Source organism: Lepidochelys kempii, chromosome 22, assembly GCF_965140285.1.
Source record: "Lepidochelys kempii isolate rLepKem1 chromosome 22, rLepKem1.hap1, whole genome shotgun sequence".
NCBI classification, from domain to species: domain Eukaryota; kingdom Metazoa; phylum Chordata; order Testudines; family Cheloniidae; genus Lepidochelys; species Lepidochelys kempii.
The window spans coordinates 22,697,931-22,723,468 of NC_136401.1; the positions used below are offsets into that span (position 1 = coordinate 22,697,931).

A 25,538-nucleotide genomic window follows, 5' to 3' on the forward strand; every position below is an offset into this window, starting at 1 on the left:
AGCCCCCTCCAGCACCCCAAGCCCCTCATCCCCGGCCCAGAGCCCGTACCCCCAGCCAGAGCCCTCACCCCCACACACCCCAGCCCTCTGGCCCCGAGTCCCCTCCTGCACCCCAAACGCCTTATCCCCGACCCCACCCCAGAGCCTGCACCCCCAGCGAGAGCCCTCACCCCCCACACACACACAACAACCTTCTGGCCTGGAGCCCCCTCCCGCATCCCAATCCCCTCAGCCCCACCCAAGAGCCCGCACCCCCAGCCAGAGCCCGCACCCCTCTGCATCCCAACCCTCTGCCCCAGGGCTGAGCCCCCTCCCTCCAAACCTGCTCAGCCCCTCACCACACCTCACCTCCATATTGGTGCACATAACAAAGTTAATTCCGCACATGGATGTAAAAAATTAGAGGGAACATTGCTGGGGGTGGGGTGAATGAGTTAATTCTTTAGTCCTCTGAAGTTGGCTACCTGGGCAAGGTCCCTCCCTGTTCTCAGTGGAATTCCCTTAAAGAGAATTTGGCTGCTGGGGTCTGCAAGTGAGATATGTGGGATCAGCTTTAGGTTGAATTAGAACTTTGTTACAAAACTGCCATTCAGCTTGGCATAGACAGTCTCAGCTGAAAGGCTGCAGTAGCTTTGGGGCTGCAGGTCAGGATTGAGGGGCATCGGCATAGCTGTGTGGGGGGAGCCCGACACTGAGGTAACTAAGGATGGAGGTGACTTGGCAGAGCAGCATGGAGAACCTGACAGGCTACCAGCCTGGCCTCTCTCTGGCTCAAGTGGGTGCTTATCAGTCCCAGGAGCAATAATAGTTCCCACAAAAATTAAAAAGTAAAGTGAATTCCCCTGCAGAGCTTATGCAGATGCCACTTCTGATGTGCTGCAAGACCTTCGGGCAAGTGGGTGACAGCTGGGCTCAATGCAAATAGCAGCTGTTCCTGGTGCTGCTTTGTGGAGCTGAGCCAAAAACCTTTGCAGCTTGTCAGGAAGTTAAACTCTCCTGTTGTAATGATCTCCCCTGGGATGGGCTTTCAGGCTGCTGAGGTCCTTGCCTTTTCACCTCTCTGCCTGTCTGGCTCTCATTGATGTGGTCCTGTTTCCGCTTTTCACTCTGCTGCTTCTCTCTGCCCCAGTACGTGACTGTTGACCAGCTCTCAGGGATTCTGGGCAATGTCAGAGCTGACCTAGGGCTAGCCCCTCCTGCTTCCCCATGGGGCCATCCCACTTCAGGTTTCGCCCCTCAAGCTGCTTCGTCTGCAGGCTGCCTTCCTTCTCCTGTGCCACCTCTCTCCTCTTCCTTCATCTCTGCTGAGGTTTGTGTCCATTGCATTTTCCTCTTGCCACCCTTTGCACTTTCCAGGGGAACACTAGTGGCTAGCTGGAGGGAGGGCTTGTAAAACCTCAGAGGTCCCAAGCTGGGCATCAGCACCCCCACACCATGTGCTTGGGATGGGTCCCAGAGAGAGGCTACCAGGCAATAGGGATCCCTTCTGGCCTGGGATGCAGTCTGAATCCTAGCAGGTAGGCATGCCCAGCACAGACACCACTAGCATCATCAGCACGTTAGCTTGCCTTGGCGACTTTGGCAACACTGAATCATCAATGGAGGCTGATTCCTTGCAGTGCAGAACACCCACATGGGGCAGAGGAAGAGCTGGTCCTGCTGCATGATCCCTCCACAGTGCCACACCAGCTCCTCTTGCCAGCTCTAAAGCCTCCAGACTGATTTAATGTTGAGCTCTCATTTGGCTGTGATGAGGGAGCAGCATGGCTCACCCCTGGGGCAAGGTGCCCTGTGTGGGTGTGTCTGGCCACAGAAGGGAAGGCAGATGTGGGGCTCTGGGGCCTATGACCCACAAGCAAGTAGGGAATTTTGTTTGCTCTGGATCCAGATGTGCAGCTGCTCTAGGGGCTGAATCCTTTTGCCAGGGACTCTTGTACTGCTCGGTCCGCTGAACTGTCTGAATGAGCGCCCTTTGCTGGGCACTGCCATGCAGCCTTGAGGGGAGCTTGTTTCCCAAGAAAGGGGTGTCCACCTGGCCCTGGGAGGGTCCATCTTTGGAGTCTGCGGTGGGACCTGTGTTCCAGAATTCAGAGCTGAATTTCCGCAGAGCCCTGGAGTTCAGGGCTGTCTGCGCTAGGGGCCAAGCATCCCGCACTGCCATGTCAGCCCACAGGGTGAGGGAGATGGGCTGGGATCCCCAGGTTCCCTCTCTCACTGCAAAGCAGAGTTGTGTGCTGCTCCCCTGCCCAGTGCCCTCATGACAACACTCAGCTGGAGGAGGAGCTAGGACTGGCAGCAAAGGGGAGCAGACCCAGTAAGTGGTAAGAGTTCATGGCCTAGGACTGAGTTTATGCCAGGGATGTCTGACATCTTCCTGTGTGTGCAGGGTCCCTTGTGAGCCTTGCGGCATACCATAGGTGGAGGGGGAAGGAATGACACCCTTTTGAGCCCCAAGCCATGGGCATCTACTCAGAACAATCTGTCCCAACACTCCTGGGTTCAAAAGGGGTTTGAGAACACAGAGTCTCCGTCCCAGCCAGCCCGACCTCGACCCTGCTGCACTGTTGTCCCGCTTTGCTGCAGCTCCAGGGTGAAGCAGGAGTAGCTGTCTGCACAGCTCCCATTGCAAGTGTTAGTGCCTATGTCCCCCCTCCCTGCCTGTGTCCTCTGCTGCCTTTCATTTATCTCAGCCCCTCTGTGAGGACTCACAATGCTCCTACAGGGCTTCCGTGCCACATCCAGTTGGTTTTGCTCTAAGCCATGCAGACTGCGGTTGAGTGTCTGTGGCTTTCCAGTGCTCGCGGGAGCGCCTGCTGCTCTGGCTCCTTGATGATGGCGTTGTGGGTGGAAGATCCTGGACCTGTTGTCAGCACAATGCTGGGATTTGGCTGCAGATGAAGGGTCCCATGTTTTAATTCCCAGGAAGAAAGGGATGGCGCCAGTTTGGGCCCCTGGTGGGCTGCAGGGAGCACTGGGTTCTGTTTCCCTCTCCCCACATCCAGGTCCCTGGTGTGAGCATGCAGGGATGGTGCAGGGTTTCTCTTACTGTTTCATCCTCCATCTCTCCCCTCCTGTCTCTCACACCCTCTCTCTTTAGATGGAGAAGCAGCTTCAGGGGGGCCCAGTGCAGCTTTCTGCCCTGGATTTAGAGAAGTGGTACATGGCTGGCTTCGAGGCCTCCTCCCCTGCCTCTCCTCACTCTTCCCCTCCTCCTCTTCCTGCTAAAGCTCACTCTTCTCGAAAGCTGTTCCAGGTAATTGCCCCACCCACTCCCCATCTCCAGGCCCTGCAGGGGTGGACAGTTTTGGCCTTTTGGGTGCTCACAGGCTGCAGGGTTGGGATCACAGAGATGCCTAGGGAGGGGGCTCTTGGCAGCAAGGCCAGCTGCAGCTGGACTCAGCTAGTTAGATTAGTGAGACTGGTCACCCAATGAGGGAGTTTCCGAGCTAGGGATGTTCTGAGTCCCTTCCCAAAGCCAGCTGGGATGGAGGGAAGACAGAGGTAGTGTGACCCAGATTGCCAGTTAGTGTCAATTGACTCCGCTCCCATGAATCAATGGAGCCAATTTGCTCCCTCAGTAGATTTGACCCAGAATTTGGTTGTTGCTTTGATTTCCCACTGCCTGGCTGGGTCCGTTACTCTCACAATGTTGCAACTGGCGATTTGGGGGGGGAATTATTCGCTCAGGGAAGTATTTATTATAATTTATGCCATGTCATGCCAGCACACGGTGCTCAACAGACACATTAAAGACTGTGTATAACTAAGACTTGCCCTGTCTTGTGTAATTTAGGGTTCGTCTCCACAGAACACAGAATCAAAGTAATGAAATGATTTGTAGTTCACTTTTAGTTACTCCACTGCAAGTCTGTGAGCCCCAGTGCCAAGTGAGAATGAATTAAATAGATTATTTATCAGTGTAAGACCTGTTGCAATAGCTGCTCATGCAGATTTTCCGTTGGGGAGCTGATGGTTCAGGTTACAGCCCCTTTCGTTAATTGGGTTCCAGACCAGCCCTTGATCTCAGCTGAGGAACAATAACCTGTTGAATGACATTAATGAGTGTAGAGAGGAGAGAAGTACCCGCAGTAAAAGGCCCCCTCAGTATACCACAAGTCCCAGGCACCAAACCCCAGGAAGTAAGAGCTAACCCTCTCATGTCCAAGTCCGCTGCATGCAGCAGCAAGCTTCTTTAGTGCCTGGGGCTCTTCAGAGGAACCAGAGCAGCAGCAGTGGGAAGGTCTGAGCCCTCAATCTGTACCAGTGCATGTGCCATTCCACCTTCGTGGAGGTTGTACTGAAGTTTGTAGAGGTGACTCAGCACAACCTTATGGGCTCTATGCTTACTCTCCAGCTCACAGGATGAGTCCAGCTCACAGGAGCTCAGCTGCTGAGTCCAAAAGTTGCTTTTTCTCCAGGTTGGGACCCATCTCCTCACCAGGGGTAAAGGCTCTGCTATTGGAATAGAGTGTAAGGCAACCTAGAGGCCAGTTTGCTCTCACTGTCTAAGCCCTTGAAAGCAAGTGTGAGTCACAGACACTGCATCTGGAATGAAACACAATCTCACTGTAACAAGGTCTCTTCTCAATTTAACAATGGGAGTTGGTTTTCAGAAGGGCAGGTGTTTGCTCAGAGAGGGCACGTTCCTGGGCATTTTGTACCCTGTGGAGCAGCTGGCCAGCATGGGGCACATTCAGACAAGATGGAGCAAAGCTATGGGGAATATCCTGTAGGGAAGGAGCCTGTGCTGAAGGACTGGGGCTGAAGGAGGGACGTAACTGAGATTAGCATTACCTCTGCTGCTGTTAACAAGCTGGGCTCTCAGGCAGCTGCTGTCTGCGCATGTGTCTTATATGTTGAAAAGATGCAGATCCTTCAGGTAGATCCAGGTTGCCATCGTATCAGAATCCCAGTTTATTCTCCTGTTGCTACCTAGGCTCCTTTCCCCTCTCTCTGCCTCTTTTGGGGTTGGAGTGGTTCAAATGCCATGAATCTCTGTTACGGGTGCTGATGGCTCTGATAACCATCAACTCTCCCTAAGCCTCAGCCAGTCCACAGGGTCCTGTGCTGTGGCCTTCATCTGCCCTTCTTAGTCATGTCTGGGTTTGTGTCCAGGTCTATCGTGCTAAGATGGACAGCGACCCTGGCAGCAGCCTCCCACGCACAAAGAGCGGGTCTGCATCATCCTCACAGCTCAGTGTGGCCACGCTGGGACGCAGCTCCTCCCCAAAGGTATGTGCTGAGGGGGGCTGCAGTACCAGCATTGTCACTCACTTCCCAAAGGAGGGGCTTGTTCCAATCCATTGACCTTGGGGTGCCTGGGCTCTGGGGCTCTTGGTCTGCAGGAAGATAGTTGGGGGGCACAGCCTGGAACCCTGACTTGATGCCCTTTCACAGCAGTACAGCAGGTAGATCTATTAATATCTCCATCAGCCAGACTGTGTATAACTAAGGCCCTTTACTGCAGTTTGAGCCCATGAGCCAGGGACTTGGCATCCCACGGGGGCTTCCTCATCCTTGTTTTTTCACATCCCTAGGGTCCCCTGCACCCACAGAATGGCACAGGTAGCCTGCCACGGAACCTGGCAGCCACACTACAGGACATCGAGACCAAACGCCAGCTGGCCCTGCAGCAGAAGGGTAAGTGCCTGCTCCAAGGGCATCCCACAGCGGGGTGGGATTCAGTCTGCCCAGGGAGCGATAAAGGAGATGCTCCAAAATGCGCTGAGTGGTTTCTCTGGGAGCTGGGGTTGCTCTGCCCCTCCCAGGATGTTACTGCCCTTGCTTGTGCCATGTGTCCTGCACAAATATCTCTGCTCATTATGTGTTACTGCTGGCTGTGGTTCATTAGACATCCCGCCTGGGGAACTCCCAGTGCCTTTCTCATGCAGTGGTAGGAGGAGAAACACCCACTTCCTAAGCTGGCGGCAAACAGTCTCTTTGCCTGGAGCTTTTACTACTCTGCCCTCCTGAATGATGCAGGCCCAGACCATGCTCTAGTCTGGCTGTGCGTCACAAACACATGAGGCTCTGGTGATGCTCACAATTGAGAGACAGGGAAGAAGGGTTACCACCGATCTGCCTGTGGAGGGAGGGTTGGCTTGAAGAGAAATTATCTCTTTGTGAGAATGGTCCTGGGTCTCTTGCTCCCTGGGCTGGAGTTACCAGAAACTCAGCAAGTACCCAGCCCAGGTTGGGGAAATCCAAATCCACTGGGGAAAGATGCCCAAGCCTCTGCAACTTGGGCTGAGCTGAGCCTATGGTTTCTCCTCATGTACTGCACCTGCCTCCCAGGTGCTGGGGGATCGGTAACTGTTTGTGTTAGGAGGGGGGCCTGAGAATACCTGGGGGCCACAATTGAAACAGAACAACCATCTAGGTTGCTATAAGCCCCTCTCACTCCAAGGGGTGTGTCAGGCTGCTGCCTATGCCACTGGCTTTGGAGTCTGGAGCAGTAGCTGGGCCTGTCTTCCGAAGGGTGAAGGGCTGAGATGACCCAACTGGGATTTGAATCCATTACCCGGGAGTCAGGGTGTCTTAGCTGATGCTTGGCCCCTGAGGCCATCCACTGGAGCCATAAACATGCCCACCATGAGGTGGTCTCTTCTAATGGGGGAGAGGAAATGAAGGAGTAAGGATCCTTTTGACAGTCTTTTGACTTTAATATGACTGGTCAAGTCAGCTGGAGTAGACCACGAGGATCATGGGAAGGGGAGAGGTCAGGACTCTCGCAGGTGGGTGGGGGGATGTCATCACTGAGTTGTCACATGCTGCTTTGCTGCACGTGAGCAGCATTGGCCTGTCTGGGCCCAAGCGCTCAGCTCAGCTGGCAATTCCCAGGCTCTCTCCATGCTTGGCCCTGGTCATGCTCCAGTGTGGCTGTTGCTAGCAGTTGCTGTGACCCATGTGTGCAAGGCTGTCTTGCCGGAGAGCCCAGCTAGGCCTTTAGCAGTTTGGCAGGATTCTCGGAGGAAGAACTCCCAGCAGTGATAGACCCAGCAGTGCTCCCAACAGATTTCATCTTGCGACTCGGTTGCAATCCCTCTGACCCTTGTGAGATCTGTTCTTTGGCAAGACAATAGCATGGTCCTGCAACACAATGAAATGTGGCAGGTCCCATCTGCCCACAGTAACCATGCTGGGCTGCAGCATGGCTGATCGAACACTGTAGATGAGACTAAAACCTTAGCTAACCCTGCACAAGGGCACCCTTCCCAGCAGCAGCCGCAGGGAGAAGGCAATGCCCAGAGGAAGAGGAAGAAGCCAGGAGCCTACCAGGTTTGGTTTGGCTCTGACACAGACATTATGGCTCTCTCATGGTCTCTTGCTTTTCCCCTCACTCCCAGCTCCACACAGTGCATCTCCAGCTGTTACACTCCCAAGAGAGCCATTGCAGCCAGGCGATGTCTCAGTTAGAGAGTAGGAAAGGCTAGGACTCCTAGATCAGCCCTAGGACTTGGAAAGGCTAGGACTCCTAGGCAGCAGCATGGCTGTGTGGTTCAAGAAGACACCTGATGCCATCTGCCAAGGGTGGGGAGGAGGTACAGACCCAAGGCCAAGGTGTCAGTGTGTCTGTGAGTCCGTCTGCTTGCAGTGCTGGACAAACTGGCCAGATGCTTCCGGGGCATCTTCCCCTAAGAGCATCTCCAGCTTGCACTTGGGAACCAGCTTGTTTTCCCCTGGCATTAGGGGCTGGTGCTGACTGACGCAGATGGCTTGTTCCTGACCAGCTCAGGTTTTCCCTGGATCAGAGAGCACAGCCTGGAGGGAAGCCCTGAGCATTTTTCTCCCCCATAGGCCATGTCAGCCAACACCTTTCCTACTTTGGTCAAATGAGCTCTGCAGGACCCTGCCTGCCCCCTCTTCCTGCACAGCAGCATCTCCAGTGACAGCAGCTCAGTTTGCGCCTTTCGGTGCCTGTGCCTGCCAAGCAAAGTGCCGAAAGCTGGAGCTCCTTCAGGAACCTGCTGCCTAGTCCTTCTGCCTCTCTGCATCCCCCCTCTCCCTGCTACACCCCCCAGAGCCCCACTGAGCACGCAAACCTAGTATCAGGCTGCCTAGTCTATGAATGCTTTGCCCAGCCCTGCCAGAATGAAGCATGCGCCCTCCCCTTGCTGTCTGCTCTGAGTGTCTGAGGGGATGGGCTGGAGGCCAGGGGAAAATAGAGACCCAGCTGGAATGGTCCATGCAAGCTGGGAACCTTGAAGGTTGGATCTGGTTATGTGCATTTTTGGCAGGAGGGAGGAGTGGGGGTAACTGATCTAAATGGGTCTGGAAAAGGTGAGGAGCCCCTTATGGAGCCACATTGGGAGCTTCCAGTGCATCCACCCAGTGATCCAAGAACACAGCATGACAGTGGGGTGTGCCGTCAGTGGCCAGTATCATCCAGGCAGTTTGGGTCAGACCTGCCTGATTCCTGTCTCACTGCCAGCTCCCAGATGGGAATTAGAGCTGGGTAAAGTCGCCATGCGGCAGGGCTGCTGCAGCTGCACAGTAGTGGCAGTGGCTCCAACTCCTCAGGGTGAGTGACTTTTCAGGGAAGCCCTGGTTTCTTGGCTGCTGCATGGCAGCAATGTGCATCCTGCCCAGAGACCAGGCTTATCCCTGGCTCCTCACATGCACAGCAGGGAATTCCCTTTGCCTTCAGACTCAGTCACAGCTGTGGTTCGAATCCACATTTATCTCTATTCCACTTACTCTGCATTCCCACAGTGCTGGATAGGGGCTGCCACAGGAGCTGTAAAGAGGTTTGGCCATGGGTGATGGAGTTCTCTGAAGACTTAGTGTGCTGCTTTCCCTTTGGCTGAACAGGCAGACGTGAGGAGACAGGGCCATGTTTGTCCTGGGAAATGGATGGGCATGCACAGTGTTTAGCAGGGTGGGTATTCTCGCACTTGCATGGATATCATAGGAAAGTCTCTGCTCACCGTCATTAATGCTCTGATAGGTGTAGACGTATTTATGGACACTTAGACAGCCACATACTTGTAAGTCCAATCACGCACTATGTGGACTTAGTCCATGACAGCTGGATGCACTGGGCAATTCAGACTCATGCCTTCCTGGCCAGAGATGGCACAGTAGTAGAAGCTCTGTGTGAGCCATGAGCCCCAGGCAGTCATGGCGCTGGGCACAGAGTGCAGGCTGCTTGAAGGCTGCCTGCCAGTGCCCAGGCCGTAGCTACAGTAGCCAGTCAGGCCCCCTCCTTACCCCTGGTGATCTGCCCTCTGTTCTTCTTCCCTGGGGTACAGGGCAGCAGGTGATTGAGGAGCAGAAGCGGCGCCTGGCGGAGCTGAAGCAGAAAGCAGCTGCTGAGGCGCAGTCCCAGTGGGAAGCCCTGCACGGGCAGCCTCACTACCCCCCTTCTTCCTACCCTCCGCTCATGCATCACTCCATTCTCCATCATCATCCTTCCCATGGCATCGGGCACCGGGCCGAGGACATGGACCACGCCTATGACACACTCAGCCTGGAGAGCTCAGACAGCATGGAAACCAGTATCTCCACTGGTGGCAACTCAGCCTGCTCGCCTGATAACATGTCCAGGTAATCAGGGCGCCTGCTCCAAGCCTCCATGGGCAGGGTAATACCTGCCCTCTGGGCAGCCTGCGGAGGGGAGGGGTGCACACGGGCTGGTCCCTGTCCTGACAACAGGTGATGTGGAGAGAATCCGACCCGTTCAGGAGAGCACATTCCAGATGCCTGGCCTGGCCTAAGGGAGCAGCCAGCTGGTTTGGGACAGAAAGCCTTTCACCAGAGGACCGCCAGGTTGGTAATGAGCAAAGCATGTCCACTGGTCTCTGTATGAGGTGAACTGGGAGGGGCTCAGTGAACCTAAGGTGCCTGAGGTCTCTGATGGGCGTTTACTCCGGGCAGCATCTGCCACAGCTCACATGGCCGTGGCAACACTATTTTTAGCAAACTTGCTAGATGAGAGTTAGCACAGGTGCATCTACATGAGCTGAGAATCACCCTGCCCCCACAGCTGAGGGCAGGAGCCTGGTCATTCAGGGCAGGGGGAGAGGGACCTGGTCACTAGCAGGAGGGAGGGCTAGTTAATAAGTGCAGGGGCCTACAGAGTTTCACTGGGTTGACAGATGAGACATTTGTGAGCATTTCTGACAACTTCATTGCAGCCACCTTCCATCATCCATCCCACACACCCCAGCCCCGCTCCCCTTCTCTGAGACTCCCCAAACTCCTCAGCACTCGTCTCAGAATCCTTGGGCAATAACAGCCCCCACCCCCAGCTGATTGTGGGAGGGTTGGATGAATCTGGTGAAGCTTGAGGCTGGCTCCCCTTGCTCTGCCCAACATGAGAGCCTGACTGTCAGGCTCTAAGTGCAGGGTGTTGGGAAGTTACTGGGCTGGGCTGTGCACAGCAGCCATGCAAGTTGGGGATTTACTGGCTTGTGTATGCTCTTTGGGAAGGAATTCAGAGCTCAGGCGTGTCAGTAAAATCATGAATTCTGTCTGTCTGGAGGTCCATCCTGGCTCTGTCTGCGCTGCAGCAGGGTGTTGGCAGAAAAAAAAGCCCATAAAACTTGTTCATGTTAATTCTGTTGGTGTCTGTGGTGATTGGTGGTGTGAGGCAATCCTGTGGCAGATGCAGTGTTAGAGGCAGCTCTAGATGTATGAGAGGCATTGGGCTGGGGCAGAGCAGGCTGTGTGGCCCCATTTGATTCTCCAGGTTACCCTCTACAATGACAGGTTTCAGAGTAACAGCCGTGTTAGTCTGTATTCGCAAAAAGAAAAGGAGTACTTGTAGCACCTTAAATTGGTTAGTCTCTAAGGTGCCACAAGTACTCCTTTTCTTTTTGCCTCTACAATGAATCCCTGACTGCAAACAGATCCCAATAAAACCCATGGTTGGCATCATGGCTTGGACCTACAGTGTTCTGCATCCCAGATCCAGGTCCCTCCCCTCAAGCGAAGGGAGAATTTCCCTTAGCTGTTCCAGGGCCTTTATATTCTAGCCCTTTGGGACAGGAGTTGTCTTCCTTCAGGCAGCACCACAATACACTCATACAGATTTCCCTGGATCTCAAGTGAACGATCCATGTGTGGGTGTCTCCCTGAGGGGGACACATGCTCCCAAAATGTGTTTGTGGACCCCTGCTGGGCTGAGACAGAGAGGGGGGTGCAGTGTCCCAAGTGCAGAGGGACTCATCATACCTCCTCCACAGAGTAGATGCCACTGCCAGTTAATCCCTAAGAGCCCTTTCTGTGAAAAACCATTCCCTCACCGAGGTCTGGCTCACTAGTCTTGACCCTGAACTCTCAGGAATCCCATGCTCGCCCACCCCTGGACACTAGTTAGGCAGCAGGGCCAAGCAAACTCCCAGTTCCCTAACTGCTATCCTTTCCGGACACACTCTCCACCTGTGTGGAGCAGCCAGGCTCCTGGCCCAAGCGGGGATTGCAGGCTGTGATGGTATCAGCTTTGTCTTGCAGTGCCAGTGGGGTGGAGGCAGTGAAGATTGAGGAGATGGAGAAGATGCTGAAAGAGGCCCATGCAGAGAAATCTCGCCTGATGGAGTCACGGGTGAGTTGGGTCTGTATGCCAATGCTAGGGAGCTACACTCAGGAGCATTCTCACCCTCTGTTTATGGGGACGAGGAAACTTGCATGGAGAGGGGATCCAGTCTCCAGGGTTGCCAGCCATCCACTGTCACACCCACAAGTCCTGCGTCATTGAGTAGAGCCTGTGGTAGCTAATGCCAGGCATGGGGTAGGCAGGGCAGAGAGGGGATCTTGCCATGTCCTTTACTTGGCAGGAGCGTGAGATGGAGCTGCGGCGACAGGCCCTGGAGGACGAGCGCAGGCGACGGGAGCAGCTGGAGCGGAGGCTGCAGGATGAGACGGCTCATCGGCAGAAGCTGATAGAGAAGGAGGTCAAGATGCGAGAGAAGCACTTCTCCCAGGTGAGGGGAGGGATGTGGAGCAGAGAGGAGGGCAGAGCAGGGGATCAGGGGGCAGTCCTTTTCCATCTGCCTCTGGTGTTAAGGAGGCTGCATAGTGCCGTTTCAGCCATAGACCTAGCATCCATGCATGCATGGAAGGTGCCACCTGGCATGCAGTTCTCTTGGTCTGATGTTGGAGCATCTGGGGCTGAAGGGTAGGGAAAGGGTCAGGGTCTCTTGTCCCCTTTTGAGACTTAGCCAGCACAGGCCCCATGGCACTCTTAGCATCCAAGATACTGCCACCAGTTGTGTCACCCTCCTAAGTGCTCAACTCTCCCACTTCCTTTACTCTCAAGGGCGGCGACTGCCATTGGGGTGGCACTGACGAGGCTGCGTTGCTTCTCCAGGCACGGCCATTGACCAGGTATCTCCCCATCCGCAAGGAGGATTTCGACTTGAAGACACATATTGAGTCCTCAGGCCACAATGTGGACACCTGCTGTCATGTCATCCTGACCGAGAAGATGTGCAAGGGGTACCTGGTCAAGATGGGTGGCAAGATCAAGTCCTGGAAGAAGCGTTGGTTCGTCTTCGACCGTATGAAACGCACAGTCTCCTACTATGTTGGTAAGAGCACCCCACTGTTGCCCTACTTTCCCCCAGTCTCTGTACAAATACCCCACCCAACTGCCACCAAAGGTGTATTTAACCCTCAGGAGGACTCATCATATCCATGTCACTGATGGTGTCTCAGGGATGTCTCTCCTGCTGTGGCTGCCAGAATCCCTGGCTCTAGCTAACCCATGTGGAGTCTGGCTCAGTTCCAGCTGGGAGCCAGCCTCCATGCTCTTGTCTTGCTGCCTCCTTCTCTGTGAAGCCTGGTGCTGACAGTGCCTTGCCTTTCTCTCTCATGCAGATAAACATGAGACGAAGCTCAAGGGAGTGATCTATTTCCAAGCCATAGAGGAGGTTTATTATGACCATCTCCGCAGTGCTGCTAAGGTGAGGCCTGGGCCCTGCCCTGGGTGTGGGCTGGGGAAGGGGAAGGGCTGGCTGGTTAATGCTGTTCCTGGGAGGATAGGGGGGGTCCTCAAGTGCAATGGTGCAAGCACAGCCTTACAGCACCGGGCTGCAAGAAGCAACATTCTGGGGAAGCAGGGCTTCATGAAGAAGCCCATTTGCATCACTATGCCCACCCCAGTGACAAGTTGCAGCACTGTGATGTGTCATGGGCCCCTGGGAGCCACAGATGTCCCACAAACTCCAGAATTGCCCCATTGTAGCCAGCAGGGCCCAGGCCCTTGGCACCAGAAAGTGTGCCATTCTGGGCCAATAGGACAATGCAGGGCCTGTGCTACAGAGCCTCTCTCCCACCCCAAGGGATGGGTGGGATTAGTTACTGCCAAGGCTTCCTGGAGTCCAAATCAGGTTGTGGCCAGTGGCCCAGATGCCAGAAATGGCCTTAGTGCTGCCCATTGTCCAGGTCACTGCTGTGCTCTCCACCCAGGGGTGGGTGACTGTGACTCTGCCAGAGGTTCAATTGGCATGGGGGTGGATGTGGCTGGGAAGGGAAGGGGTGTTATCTCCAGGCACCTGGAGGGCGACACTGGGGCAGCTTGCCCAGCACTGTGCGCTGAATCCTGTAGTACAGCCTGAGCCACCTCCCTCATATCTGCAGGGGGAACTCCAGCAAGCACTCACTCACTGTCTGTCTGCTGGGAGATACAAATCCAGCATGTCGGGGGGGCAGACAGTATGATGCCAGCACTTGGGCCACTAGCATGTCCCTGGACGTCACAGTCTTGGCCCTACAGGAATGAGTGGGAGACAGGCCGAACTACCTCTGGGACCTCATTTCCTGCAGCTTTCCCCAGAGCAATACTACTGACTGGAGACCTCTGCATGCATAGGCCTGTGCTCACAAATCATACTGCATGGACAGCTGGACAAGCGTAACAGTATCTGAACCCAGGGCAGGCTGAGCTCTTTGTCTATTTCTCTCTCTTTTTTCCCCCTCCTCCTTCCTATTCAGAAAGGACTTTTCAACCTCAGCCTAGCAAATGTATGTATCCCGCCCTCTGGGCTCTGCTGTGCCAAGCACTAACCCTGCTTTCACAACGGGTTCCCATTAACCCTTTGCTGCCAGGAGTGCTCTAACCTGCTTTGTGTTGGTACTAACAGCAGAACTCTCAGGCTGCCAGTCCTGGGACCAGGGGACCCTGGGGTTCAGGTGCAGCCAGAACCAGCCTTGTTCCTTCAGAAAGCGGGGTGCGCTCAGCCACCTGTCTCTCTAACCTAACCACACCAGCCCCCCTTCCCTCATTCCTATCCCAAAACCCCTCTTCCTGGGGGATGGGTGCCTTGAGGCAATAAAGTAGCTGAAGTTGCAAGTGCCCTTGGAGTCCCTGGGGAGTGATGATGCAGGCTTTGCAGGGGTGAAGGCCCTTTCCATTCCTGGAACCTTGCAGCAGCTAGCAATGCTCCATCAGCACTGAACAAGCTGCAAGGCCCCAGCGCATGAGGTGCCTGGTCCCCTCTTGCCATAAACATAGCTGAGCTCTGGGGCCCCCAGTCACTGGACGAGCAAGGGCCAAACTCAGTGTATTTTTAACATGTGACTTTTACCCGAGGGGAGAAATTTCTCAGTTTAAAACCAAGGTTTTGAATGCTGCTAGTGGCACAGTGATGAAGCAGGGCTGCACTGCTCTCTCTGTGCAGCCAGGAGACAGCAGGTGTTCAACCCAAACATTACAGTTTTGCTGGCTGGCTTTAAAATTAATAACAAGTGTGGAAAAATAGCTACCAGTGTACACCTCTGAATCCCAGCAGCCTTCATATGGCACCAAAGGAGAAATTTCAGCTGGAATCTGCTACGGGGAAATGCGGAAAACGGATCTAAAGTATCTGGGAGCACGTCGCGGAGGGGCAGTAGCACGAGCCAGCACGATTTTATCTGAAGATAATGCAGCCTGCTGCTGGAACCAGCATGTGACCCCTTGAAGGTCAAGAAGCTGCCACCGCTGTTGGGCTGAAGGGAGAGCAGTGTGACTCCAGGAGCAGGCATGACTAGGCCCTGAGCTGCCTGCCAGTGGAATTGATTGAAAAGTCTTGTTGGCCTTTGACAGAGCTGGAGAGTCCCATATGCTGCAGAAGGGGAACGTCTCTTTACTTGCACTGTAATTCCATGCTGGCATCATGGGGGGGAACCCTTTCCAGCACTATCTTCCCTGAGGCTGCCTATAGCTGCAGTGGGAGTGTCTGGCTGATGTTGACAGCTTTCTGAATGAAATGAGAGTGACTTTTCAGACCCCTGGTGTAGTGGAGCAGGGTTCAGATACTCAAGCCTGGGGTCACAGAAGAATCACATCCAAGCCTGAGGGACAACCATCATGTATCAGGCCCTTGCATCGCTGTGAAACACTCAGACTTTGAAATCCCACAGGACTGGCTCCAGGTCTTCATTCTTCTGAGTTCCATGCAGGTCACTCTATGGGAGTGTGTGTCTTGGATGAGATCTTGAAGCCCAAGAACCATTCCATTCTGCCTGGACCTACATCTGCAAACATCATGCCTACGGTTTCTGCCTTCTTATCTCTGCCTCATTGCAGAGAACAAGGGGAATCAGGGCAGGGATGAGCCCAGAAGACAGCAAAGCCATGTCTGAGGAGAGCATGGTGGCAAGGAACTGCTATGGCAACAACCCAGAGGAATATGGACGTCCCTGCTTCTCCCTGTGGAGCCTGAACAGCATTTCCCCAGCTGGAGAAGACAGGACTAGGGAGGTGGCAATAAGAACTGGCTGGTGGAAGGAGGCGGGGCTCTTACCTGGAGCCCAAGGAAGGAAGTCAAATGGAGGGAGACAAGAGTTTGAACCCAGAGTTCACTACAGCCTGCCTAGGCTCAGGGCTTACCAGAATGGGCTGTGCTTCAGGTCTCTGTATGGCCTTCAGGGCTGCCTAGGTGGAGTTCCAGCTGACTAATTAAGCCAACAGTTTGGACAACGCTGTGGGAGTGTCAGTGCAAATGCTTGGCGAGGTACCACGAGGTACATTCATCCCTGAGGAGCCTATGAGTCTCTGGCAAGGCTCTGCCTTGGGTGGGCTCACTGAACAGAGCTCACGTGGTGAGGCAGGAGTGCTGCAGGCCCACAGGTCCAGCCTAAGGAGGTGGTGAAACTGTGTGGCTTACCCTAGCAGGAGAGTGAGCCTGGCACACTGAAGGGGTTCCTCCTAGAGTCCATTCTAAAGGTGAGGCCATAGCACTGATCCTATGGATCTGTGACCCCTTTATCCAGCGGTTACCATGCTCATCTGTGATGTGGGGCACCCTGCTTCAATATCCCCCTCTGCCTGGTTAGTTGAAGGGATGTGAAGAGGGATCTTGACTGCCCAGATGAGTGCTCTAAGCTATGGGCCACAGAAATGGGGGGACCTCCCTCATGCTTGCCTCTTGAAGCTGTTCTGCTTGGCTTAACTATTCTTTGGGCCAGCCTATGGGAAAGACTGGTGATTAACCTCTGTGCCTGGTGTGGGAATTGCTGGTTCAAGTCCTCCCCCACTCCCTGTGGAGAAGCAGTTTGGAGAGAGCTCTCCAGTAGCCCAGATATGGGCCCTGGTCTTTGGTGTATGTAGTGCTCATGGGCTTCCTCATTCCTGCCTCTTGAAGTTGTTCCACTTGATTTGACTATTCTTCTGGCCAGGCCAAAAGCCAGAGTTACTCTATAGTCCAGTAGTTACGGTACAAGCTTGGGTCTTGGAGAGCCTGGTTCAAATGTTTAGCAGGAGTTTGTACAGGGATTTCCTGCTTCCTCGGTGATTGCCCTTTAGGGTGGAACATCCATGTCTGAACCCCCACCCTTTCTCAGGAAGCCATTCCTACTTTGGGACAGGAAGGGGATTTGGACAGGGCTTGCCCATCTCTGACTCTCCCTGGGAGGTGGGAGCTCCCTGTTCACACCCCTCAGCAGCGAAGGGGAGTGACCTGGGTCTGCCACAGCCTGGGTGTGTATCCTAGCTGCTGGGGACAAGAGTGATTTGAGTCTTTTGTATGGCCACAATTACTCATTAAACCAGCTAAGAGCTGCTCTGTATAGTCCAGTCAATTTACAAGGCCCTGCACCTCAGGCACCACATCCCCTCCACTGAGGCAGAGGGGAAATTTGAACCAGAGTCACTCACATCCCAGAGAAGTGCTCTAACCCCCATACCATCAAGAACTGTGGAGGTAGACTTTGGCCCAGTTATTATGTAAAGTGGACCAGTGTCAATAGAAAAGACTGAGGGAACCCTATGTCAGAATGTCCAGCATTTAGGCCCTTCACTTGAGAGATAAGGGAGCCTGCTTCAAATCCCATCTCAACCAGCAGAAAAGGGATTTGAACCAGCAATTCACCACCCTGTTGGGGGAAGAATCCAACCACTGGATTACAGCAGGATTCAACGTAGGTTCTAGCCAAATTACTATTGAGTAGGGCTGTCCTACTCAATTCAAAAAAATTAATTGTGATTAATTGCACTTATAACAAATTGAAATTTATTAAATATTTTTGGATGTTTTTCCTACATTTTCAGTATTGATTTCAATTACAAAACAATACAAAGTGCACAGGGCTCACTTTATATTATTATTATAGATTACAAATATATGTACTGTAAAAATGATTTTAAAAAGTATTTTTCAATTCACCTCATACAAGTACTGAAGTGCAATCTCTTTATTGTGAAAGTGTAATTTACAAATGCAGGTTTTTTTGTTTTGTTACATAACTGCACTCAAAACCAAAACAGTGTAAAACTTTAGAGCCTACAAGCCCACTCAGTCCTACTTCTTATTCTGCCAAATCGGGAAGACAAACAAGTTTGTTTACATTGACGGGAGATAATGCTGCCTGCTTTTTATTTACAGTGTCACCAGAAAGTGAGTACAGGTGTTCGCATGGCACTTTTGTAGCCGGCATTGCAAGGTATTTACATGCCAGATATGCTAAACATTTGTATGTCCCTTCAAGCTTCAGCCACCATTCCAGAGGACATGCTTACATGCTGTTGATGCTCGTTAAAAAAATAATGCGTCAATTAAATTTGTCACTGAACTCCTTGAGGGGAGAATTGTATCTCTCCTGCTCTGTTTTACCCGCATTCTGCATATATTTCATGTTATAGCAGTCTCGGATGATGACCCAGCACATGTTCATTTTAAGAACACTTTCACAGCAGATTTGACAAAACACAAAGAAGATACAGATGTGAGATTTCTAAAAAAAGCTACAGCACTCGACCCAAGATTTAAAAATCTGAAGTACCATCCAAAATCTGAGAGGGACAAGGTGTGGAGCATGCTTTAGAAGTCATAAAAGAGCAACACTCTGATGTGGATACTACAGAACCCAAACCACCAAAAAAGAAAATCTGCTTGTGGCATCTGACTCAGATGATGAAAATGAACATGCGTCGGTCTGCACTGCTTTGCATTGTTATTAAGCAGAACCCATCATTAGCACGGAAGCATGTCCTCTGGAATGGTGGTTGAAGCATGAAGGACCATATCAATCTTCTGTGCATCTGGCACGTAAATATCTTGCAACACCAGCTACAACAGTGCCATGCAAACACCTGTTCTCACTTTCAGGTGACATTGTAAACAAGAAGCAGGCAGCATTATCTCCTGCAAATTGTAACCAACCTTGTTTGAGTGATTGGCTGACCAAGACGTAAGACTGAGTGGACTTGCAGGCTCTAAAATTTTACATTTTATTTTTTAATTGAGTTTGGTTTTTTTTACATAATTCTACATTTGTAAGTTCAACTTTCATGATAAAAAGATTGCACTACAGTACTTGTATGAGGTGCATTGAAAAATACATTTTTTTGTTTTTTACAGTGCAAATATTTGTAATAAAAAATAAATATAAAGTAAGCACTGTACACTTTGTATTCTGTGTTGTAATTGAAATTAATATACCTGAGAATGTAGTAAACATCCAAAGATAATTAAAATAAATGGTATTCTATTATTGTTTAACAGCACAATTAACTGTGATTAATTTTTTTTAATTACTTGACAGCCCTACTATTGAGTTATTTAATGAAGGGGGACCAGCTTCAATAGGGAAGAATGAAGGTCCTCCTTCCTCCATTGGAATACCACCTGTCCTGCACTTAGGCCATACACTTAGCATTTGAACCGTTTACCTCTTAATACTTTTGCCTAACAGAGTGTTTTCCTTGCCCTAATGGAGCCAACTGATTTTCTGAATGCTTCCCAGGGTGCATAATTAACATGGGGAGAGGGTTTCAGTCACTGCAACAGATGCTCCAATGGGAGCAAGGCTACAGAACTGTTCTAACTGCATTTGTCTTTATTTTCTTCTAGCAACTAGCAGATATTCTCCCCATTCACTTCCGAAGAGAGGTTTGTCTCAGTGCACTTGTCTCTTTGCCTCTCGCTCTTTCCTCTTGTTTTGTGGGGTGGTGTGACCTTGCCTGACTGGTTGGGTCCCCAGCCTGTTTGTAGCAGTCTGTGTGCTCATTTGTTTTTAACTGGCAATGCAGAGTCTTGCTCAACCCAGCAGTCTCTGACCTCCCTGCACAAAAGGCAGTTTCACTAGGAATACACTCTGCAATGGGCTCTATTTCTGTATTGCTCTTGGTGTTTCTGGACCAGTAGCCTAAGGCTCCTCTGAGCCTCACCCTCTCTCTGCAATGGGGTGGGGGTTCCTTTACAAGATGGACTGGGTGTATGGTGTGCATGGCCAATACAGTCTCGCCCTAGAGTGCTTTGGGCCTGCTCCCAGGAGAGAGAGAGGAAGTTTTCCCTTCAACTTTGATAGGAGCAGCATCAGGTACTGTGAAAAAATAGTGACTAGGGTGAATGAGCATCCCTTGCATTTGCCATTGGGGTTTCATGCAGGAGAGATCAAAGTGTGGGTTGGAACCACAAGCACTTGGGGGCTGTGCTGAACAAAATGGGGAGAGCATTTTAGGTGGCTGGACTCTGGGTTGCAGAGATAGGGCAGAGTAGGAGGTATCACCACCTCCTTTGACCAGGTCTAGCAAAGTGCCACATATCTGTCTCCTACTGACTCCAGGGACAACTGAGACCCCCGCAGCAGGCTTCAAGACTAACGCTCTACCTCTGCACCCACCCAGCTTCTCAAGTATCTTTCCCAAATGGCAGCAGCTTGGGTGGAACTGAGGGCGGGTTGGATTTTCCTTAAGCAGTAGGGTGTTGAGGAATATCCTCAAGGTATCTGAGGCATGCATGCATGGAATGAGGAGTTTGTGTGATCAGACTCTGCTCAGCATGTGGTCTCCCCAAACAAGTGGTAGCCTTGACTCTGAGCAGCCTCTGCAACAGGCTGAGAGCTGTGAATGTAACATCCCCATTAAATTGTTGGGGTAGCTCCAGGGCTGAGATCAATGAATACGGCTGTTTCTAGCATTCAGCTGCCAATTCCAGTTAGTACCACATGTAAACTCTGCCCCTATCTAGCATGACTCAGAGTATGCCCTGGGTATTTATTTGTATCCTATGAGAGTTGCCTAATGCTGGCCACAGAATCTGCCATTGCACGGAAGCCAGACCTGCAGCTCCTTTCTGCCCTCAGTAAGGTTCATATGCCAAGGTCTGAGCCTCTTTTATACTGCCATTCTGTGCTGGCCTCAGCCTGGCTGGGGGTTAATCTGTGCGTGCTGATTGGCTGCTCAGGAATGTGCTGTGTGATTGGTCTGATTCTAGCAGCACCACCCTGCCTGAGTGGATGGCTTACTTACCAGATTTGTAGGAAGAATGTATTATCAGATGAGACGTCACGGCACAGAGCTGATCTGACTTGGCTATGGCCATGTTTGCACTAGTAGAGCCAGAGATAGACCCCCCAGGGTCCTGACTCTATTCAGTAAGGTCACAGTGGCTCTCAGATTGGCTGGTTGTTAGACGCAGTAGTGGAACCTTTAATTCTGTGTAAGCTCCGTCCTCCACAACCCTGGTGTCCCCAGTGCTGTTCTGGTCTGACAACATTGGATTGGAATGATGAGTCAGTACAGTAGCTTCAGCTTTTGGGTTTCTCTCCATGTGCTGAGAGGTCTCTATCCTGTTTCAGCCATTCCTCCTCCAATGTTGTGTCTACAGATCTCAAGTGCCTGGATTTCCATCATCTCAGGGCATCCTATACTTCATCTTCCCCTTCTCCATTCATTCAAGCTGCTGCCTCATTCTTCAGGCCAAATCCTACTTCTATTAGGCAAAGCTTTCATTGACTTCACTGTGACTAGGATTTGTCTTTACGGGTAGAAGCACATTCAGTGTCTGACATATCCCTTACACAAGGGCCTGCCCCAGGAGGTGGACATATCAAAGGCAGAGGAGCCTCAGGCAGGTTGGCACTAGGGGCTCTCCCCCCCCCCACTCCCCCTCTGCCCAGCAGACAGTGTTCCTCTCTCTAAGATTGGTGGAGCTGGGCAACAGCATGACAGGCAGCTGTACAGCCTTGAGCCTCTGCTGGAGCACTAGCTGTAGTTAGAAAAGTCCTCAGCAGCCCTTAGGTGGAATGGGTTCTATCACTGAGGGAAGAGCTGGCTCCCTAGTTACTGCAAGAACAAGCTCCTCATGTTTTTCTTTCACCTCTGCAGAGTCCCAACCCAGCTCTTACCTTCTGCGTCAAGACCCACGACCGCCTCTATTACATGGTGGCACCATCAGCTGAGGCCATGAGGATCTGGATGGATGTCATTGTGACTGGAGCAGAAGGCTACACCCAGTTCATGAATTGATGGGGACCAGGAGTGCTTAAGGTGGAGCTGTTCCAGACCTGCCTTCTCCTCTTCTCCCAGATGGATTTGCCATTGACAGTCAAAGATAACCTAGAGGCCCCACCACCACCTGGTACAGCAGACAGCCATTTCCATCTCCTGCCACCTGGGGTGTTTATCCCGCAGCAAGAAGATCTTGAATATAAGGGTTGGTTAAACATGCAGATGTTGGCTGTATCATGCCCTTTGGGCCCTGGTTGGTTAAACCTCCCTGCTGACTAGAGGGGCCTGGCTCCAGGCCCAGCACTCGTACCATCTTGCCATTTTCCCAAGAGAGCTTTGGGATGTTTGAATAAATGTGGGGTGGTTGATTTTCCAGTGGGGGGGATGTTAAAAAAAAAAAAAAAAAAAGCAGGAAAAATCAGCCGTGTAAAGCCAGGATTTTTTTGTTACAAAATCCTTATTTTTTCATATTGTAGCCATTCCTTGTGGAATAGTGGAATCGCTGTGGCGTTTCCCCTTCTGCCTGCACCAAATGCCCTGTGCTTTCTATTAAACACAGTGTAGGTGATAAGAGTGAAGGCACGGGCCTAGCTAGTGCACAGGTGTGGTGTAATTGTTCTCACATGGAATAGAGGTGTTAAGCAAGGCTGGCACAGAGGCCCAGCCAAGAGGGTTTTTTATATATATAAAAAACAGTACAGAACAGGCTTTTTTATTTTTCAATGGAAGCATCAATGGGCTAAAAGGTACAAAGCAGAAGAGCTGCCAAAGACCATCCCACCGGTACCAGTGCAAACTAGGCCTGAAGCTTTTGGATTAAGGAACTAAGCTATCTAAATGCTGCCACTTTTTAAAATTGGAGATTGTTGGGCATCACCATGACAACAGCATCACAGATGCATCTGGCGTATCCTACCAGCACCTGTGACCAGACCCCAGTTTGCCCCACTGTCTGCTTGACTTGTTTCCTTTTCTTGTGCCATTCTCACCAGTGCCAAGGTTGCTGCAGGTGCCAGCATGTGCACCATGACAGTCCGGCCAGATTTACTGCAGCTGCCTGTAACAGTGAGGGGTCTGTCTGTGTCAGACATCTCTCTGCTCTCCTGTGCCTTGACCACGTCTGAGAATCTGTGCATCAGCCCAGGCAAGGTGCCTGGCTGGAAGGTTCTGATGGGTTATGGTGTGGTGTAAAGGTGGAAGTAGTTGTGCCATGTGTGCAAATGTTGTGGAATGAGGGGGAATATTTATGTCTGCCAGGGCTTGTGATCTCTCTCATGCACTAGGCACAGAGGTGTAGTCTAATGGAACAAATGGCTTGTTCTGCTGACACTGTGAGCTTTAAAAAGTGCCTCGCCCAAAGGAGATACCAGGAGAGCAAGGTAAGAAGAATGCAAAGCCTACAGTTAACTGTCTGCACATGCCTCATGGGGTGTCAGAGCCTAAATTCACTTCTAAAGGCCAGATGGTGTGAGGTGCTGAGCCCCCTCAACATCCCAGAGAGCTGAGGGTGCTCAGCCTGTTGTAGCATTCGGCCCATACTATCCAAGCCTGAAGCTGCTCCAGCTGTAGAAGTGGAAGTGACAGCACTCAAGTGCTCTGCTGACTGACTAAAGAATTGGGCCCCTTGCCATCTTGTGCCCCTTTAAAGTGGCTAACTATACCTACCCCCATTAGCAAAATCCAGCTGAGAGCTAGGAATTTCCACAGCCTTCCTCTTGGCCTTAGTGAAGAGTTAAGTTTCACACAGCTGAAAATCCCTTGAAAGAACAAGAGTATTTAAATCCCACCTTGCTTTTATAACCTTGAAATCCTTATTTTCTAAATATCTTTTTTAACCCTAGGTATCTGAATTCCTAAAGTGCCACTGCTGTTAGGCCTAGCTCTCCTTTTGTCCAGTTTGTACCTCCCTCTGCTGACCTAGGCTGGGGGTAGGCAGCAGCCAATCCAGCCTCTCTCCTTTTTCAGTAGTTGTAGACAGACTGCAAACAATAAAGCCTTTTGAGTAACAGACTTGAGATTATTTCCACCTTTCCTGCTCTTGAGCCAAAGGGTTCTCAGTAGGCACTGTGCTGGGAAGACACCTGCCTTTGATAGTGCACTGCCCTACCCCTATGAAGTTTGGAATGGTGACAGCCTCAGTGACTGTCCAGACAAAAGAAATAATTCAACAAACTCCACAAGTTTAACTATTTACACATCTCTCTGAATGAGGGGGATGTGGAAGGGTGGCACAGAGGGAGCTTGGTGAGAATGAAGGGATAAAAGGATCTGTGGTAGGAAATGAGCTGGGCTCCCAGCAGTAAACTATGACCCTCTTATTACAACATGTTTATCTTTCATTCCATTCCAATTTTGACTAAAAATAACCCCACCTTTCAAAATTATGGAATTTCCTCCCACCTGGAAATGCAAGTTTCTGACTAGTTCTAGCTGGGCCTTAGCATATGGGGTCACTCAGCATGCAGTTGATGACTTTGAATGAAACCACTGTGTCCCATAGCCCCTTAAGAGTTTGCTAGCAGTAGCAGCCCATTCTACTAGTCATATTTCCCCTCTGTGCCCGTGGCCGTGTTGCTCCTGTTCTGCTGTGGCTGGGAGAATTGAGGTGCAGAATCTGTACGGTAAGTGATGCAAAAACCCATCAGGCAGTGGAAGAGCAGCAGGGGACTGGTAGGTGCAATACAGCACTACTGTTTTCCTCATGTACAGGGGAGCTCCAGTCACTGTGCCAGGTGCTGCACAGACACACTGAACTGAGATGCAGGGGCATGATGGGAGCCTACAGCCCAGGCCCTGGGGTCACGTCACAGTTTGGAAAAGGCATTGTACGAGCTGTGGTTGGGCGTCAAAGGCACAAGAAGCGCAAACAAGAACAGGTTCACTTTTTGATAATGAGGGCTGCATGCTGCAGTGGGAACACTGACAGGGAAAGGGACCCAGAGAGCAGCAACATGCTTCAAGGTAACAGCATGTTCCCTTGCTTGTAGCAGATGCACGTGTAATAGCCACAGTGGAGCCTGATCTAAGGTCCTCCAAAGATAAAAGCATGAACTGTTACAACTTAGAGCCAAGGTACTGAAGCTGTAACAACTCATCCTCTATGGAGGGGGGATACATAACACACTCCCTCAGGGATCTCACCTGTGCACTAGCCATCAACACCAGGGACCATTACTCTCAGGGCAGAGTCTATCTATAGGGGCTGAGATGTCTTAGCACAGACCTCCACAAGAATCAGGGCTCTACTTGTCCCAGTAGCCACCAAGGCAGGCATGGCAGCAGAGACCAGTTTGATAAACACTAATGAAACAGCAAGAGCATGAGAATTGCAGGTAGGGGGCTCAGCAAGGCTGCATGCACAGGGCTTTAGTCACAACTATTGTTCACCTGTGGCTGCTTTGCTGTCCCAGCAGGTATAGAAAGAGGTGGCTGCCCCTGATGAGCGCACCCCCCTTCCCTAACTGGCTATGAAGCCAGGGCACTGTTCCGTACACATGGGCTTGTCTCCTCTGGCCCTGCTGCCGGGAGCCCAAACCACTTCCCCTCTCATTTCAGGTTAAGGAGGAAGATGCAAGCAGCAACAATCCAGGCCCCGAAGGGGTTGGAGGGGGAGCCAGAGGTCAGACGGTCACCATAGAGATCCAAGAGCTGCAGGACTACACCATTGGTCCAGCCAAATCCCTCCTGACAGGGGAGAATGCAGCATTAGCAAGGCACATGCTCCTGTTATCCAGGGCAAGAGCTTACACATGGCTGCAGCATCAGCTTCCAGCCCAGCAATTTGTCTGAAGGCAGAACAGGGGGCCTCCCCCCATAAGGAAAGCACATCCTCCCTGCCTAGTGAGAGATTGTAAGCACACATCCCGACCCTGTAGGCATTGAA

The 25,538-nt window shown here is 51.7% G+C and overlaps 2 protein-coding genes across 34 annotated transcripts in view; one reads left to right on the forward strand and one right to left on the reverse strand.

Annotated features, from left to right (window-relative positions):
- The window catches only part of PHLDB1 (pleckstrin homology like domain family B member 1), a 123,174-nt gene extending 99,509 nt beyond the window's left edge, over nucleotides 1–23,665 (forward strand). For 11 of the 26 annotated variants that reach the window (XM_073320557.2, XM_073320556.2, XM_073320555.2 and 8 more), the window contains 12 exons: nucleotides 1,130–1,309; nucleotides 3,098–3,253; nucleotides 5,116–5,232; nucleotides 5,538–5,640; nucleotides 9,252–9,546; nucleotides 11,455–11,545; nucleotides 11,778–11,924; nucleotides 12,260–12,530; nucleotides 12,820–12,905; nucleotides 13,936–13,965; nucleotides 19,275–19,313; nucleotides 21,533–23,665. In XM_073320557.2, the coding sequence (XP_073176658.2) occupies nucleotides 1,130–1,309; nucleotides 3,098–3,253; nucleotides 5,116–5,232; nucleotides 5,538–5,640; nucleotides 9,252–9,546; nucleotides 11,455–11,545; nucleotides 11,778–11,924; nucleotides 12,260–12,530; nucleotides 12,820–12,905; nucleotides 13,936–13,965; nucleotides 19,275–19,313; nucleotides 21,533–21,673 (1,656 nt within the window). In that variant the 3' untranslated portion in view covers nucleotides 21,674–23,665. Of the gene's footprint in view, nucleotides 1–1,129; nucleotides 1,310–3,097; nucleotides 3,254–5,115; nucleotides 5,233–5,537; nucleotides 5,641–9,251; nucleotides 9,547–11,454; nucleotides 11,546–11,777; nucleotides 11,925–12,259; nucleotides 12,531–12,819; nucleotides 12,906–13,935; nucleotides 13,966–19,274; nucleotides 19,314–21,532 lie in introns of those variants that run through there. The other 15 variants (XM_073320575.2, XM_073320579.2, XM_073320581.2 and 12 more) reach the window with 12 other exon arrangements.
- TREH (trehalase) overlaps nucleotides 318–25,538 on the reverse strand; it is a 53,692-nt gene continuing 28,471 nt past the window's right edge. For 5 of the 8 annotated variants that reach the window (XM_073320584.2, XM_073320588.2, XM_078849925.1 and 2 more), the window contains 2 exons: nucleotides 8,698–8,842; nucleotides 318–7,089 (listed from right to left, as the gene is read on the reverse strand). In XM_073320584.2, the coding sequence (XP_073176685.2) occupies nucleotides 6,938–7,089; nucleotides 8,698–8,842 (297 nt within the window). In that variant the 3' untranslated portion in view covers nucleotides 318–6,937. Of the gene's footprint in view, nucleotides 7,090–8,697; nucleotides 8,843–18,843; nucleotides 25,340–25,538 lie in introns of those variants that run through there. The other 3 variants (XR_012155893.2, XM_073320589.2, XM_073320586.2) reach the window with 3 other exon arrangements.